General features: G+C 72.8%; 1 protein-coding gene across 1 annotated transcript; it reads left to right on the top strand.

The window, feature by feature from the left end:
* The first annotated feature begins 398 nt into the window (after positions 1–398).
* Positions 399–1,244, top strand: SOX21 (SRY-box transcription factor 21). The gene has a single exon (XM_086482027.1). The coding sequence runs from the start codon at positions 399–401 to the stop codon at positions 1,242–1,244; it is 846 nt and encodes a 281-aa protein (XP_086338153.1).
* The last annotated feature ends 561 nt before the right edge of the window (positions 1,245–1,805 follow it).

Genomic DNA, 1,805 nt, shown 5'->3' with positions numbered 1-1,805 from the left:
GCTCCCGCGCTCGACGTCGAGATTTCTCTGCGGCCCCGCCTGGACTCCGGCCGCTGCCGCTCGCGGAGAGCCCCGAGGAAGAGCCCTGGCACGGAGACCGGCGGCGCGGAGAGAGGCTCCGCGGCCCAGGCGGGAAGCGGCGCCCGTCCCGCCCGCGCCGCCCGCCGCAGCGCCCTGACGGGAAGGCGCCGCCGCCGCTCGGCAGCGCCCCGCGCCCTGAGCGGGGCCGCCGGGGGCCGCCGCCCCGCACCCGCCGGAGCCGGGGCCGCGGCGCCGAGATTGCTTTTGGAGGAGCGGAACGCGGCAGAGGCGAGGAGGAGGAGGCGGGAGAGGCGCCCGGAGGAGGCGGCCGCCAGCGCGGGGCAGGCGGCGGCTCGCCGGGGCGGCGGGGGGACACCATGTCCAAGCCGGTGGATCACGTTAAGAGGCCGATGAACGCTTTCATGGTGTGGTCGCGGGCGCAGCGGCGGAAGATGGCCCAGGAGAACCCCAAGATGCACAACTCGGAGATCAGCAAGCGCCTGGGCGCCGAGTGGAAGCTGCTGACCGAGTCGGAGAAGCGGCCCTTCATCGACGAGGCCAAGCGGCTGCGGGCCATGCACATGAAGGAGCACCCCGACTACAAGTACCGACCCCGGCGGAAACCCAAGACGCTGCTCAAGAAGGACAAGTTCGCCTTCCCCGTGCCCTACGGGCTGGGCGGCGTGGCGGACCACGAGCACCCGCACGGGCTGAAGGCAGGCGGGCTGCACGGCGGGGCGGCCGGCGGGCTGGTGCCCGAGTCGCTGCTGGCCAACCCCGAGAAGGCGGCGGCCGCTGCCGCCGCTGCCGCCGCCCGAGTCTTCTTCCCCCAGTCGGCCGCCGCCGCTGCCGCTGCCGCCGCCGCTGCTGCCGCCAGCAGCCCCTACTCCCTGCTGGACCTGGGCTCCAAAATGGCCGAGATCTCCTCCTCCTCCTCTTCCTCGGGCTCGGGGCTGCCCTACGCCTCCTCGCTGGGCTACCCCGGCGCCGGCGGGGCGGGCGCCTTCCACGGGGCTGCCGCTGCCGCCGCCGCCGCTGCCGCCGCCGCCGGGGGGCACACGCACTCGCACCCGTCGCCCGGTAACCCGGGCTACATGATCCCCTGCAACTGCAGCGCCTGGCCCGGCCCGGGGCTGCAGCCGCCGCTGGCCTACATCCTCCTGCCGGGCATGGGCAAGCCCCAGCTGGACCCTTACCCCGCAGCCTACGCCGCGGCCCTATGACCCGCAGCCAGAGGGTGCCCGCGCAGAGCCCCGGCGCCCGCCTAGATAGGTGTCGGTGCATACGTGCGGCCGGGGAGGGGGGCGAGCCGCCGCCGGGGCCGCGGGGCCAGGGCCGGGGCCGCTGCCGACCTGTTGCGCGTCGCCCGCCGAGGGACGCGTCCCCGCCCGGCCGCCCCGCGTAGAGCTTGTGTGTGTTGCATGCGGTCTTTGCAGATAGCCGAGATGAAAAAGAAGAGGAAAAAAAAAAAAAAAAAAAAAAGGAAAAAAAAAAAAAGAAGAAAAAAAAAAAGTAACCGACCCGCCCTGCCCTGCCCAAAAGTGCTAATTCGGGACAGACACGGGGAGCTCCGTCCCTCCGCCGGTTCCTCCTCGCCGCGCTGCTCTTTCTTCGGCCGCGGGCTTGCCCCTCTCCGCTCACCGCCGCGGCCGCAAAATCGGGGCGGGGGGGGGGGGGGGGGGAGGGGAGTGTAAGGTGGACGGGCGAGGCCCGGGCAGGGCAGGGCGAGGTGCGGCCCCGGTTAAGGAGAGGGCCGCTGAGTGCTTGGTTCGTAGCGGGGCGGC

This window comes from Leptosomus discolor, chromosome 1, assembly GCF_034619465.1.
Source record: "Leptosomus discolor isolate bLepDis1 chromosome 1, bLepDis1.hap2, whole genome shotgun sequence".
NCBI classification, from domain to species: domain Eukaryota; kingdom Metazoa; phylum Chordata; class Aves; order Leptosomiformes; family Leptosomidae; genus Leptosomus; species Leptosomus discolor.
Note: the sequence above shows the minus strand (reverse complement) of the source record. Positions and strands in the feature narration are given on the sequence as shown.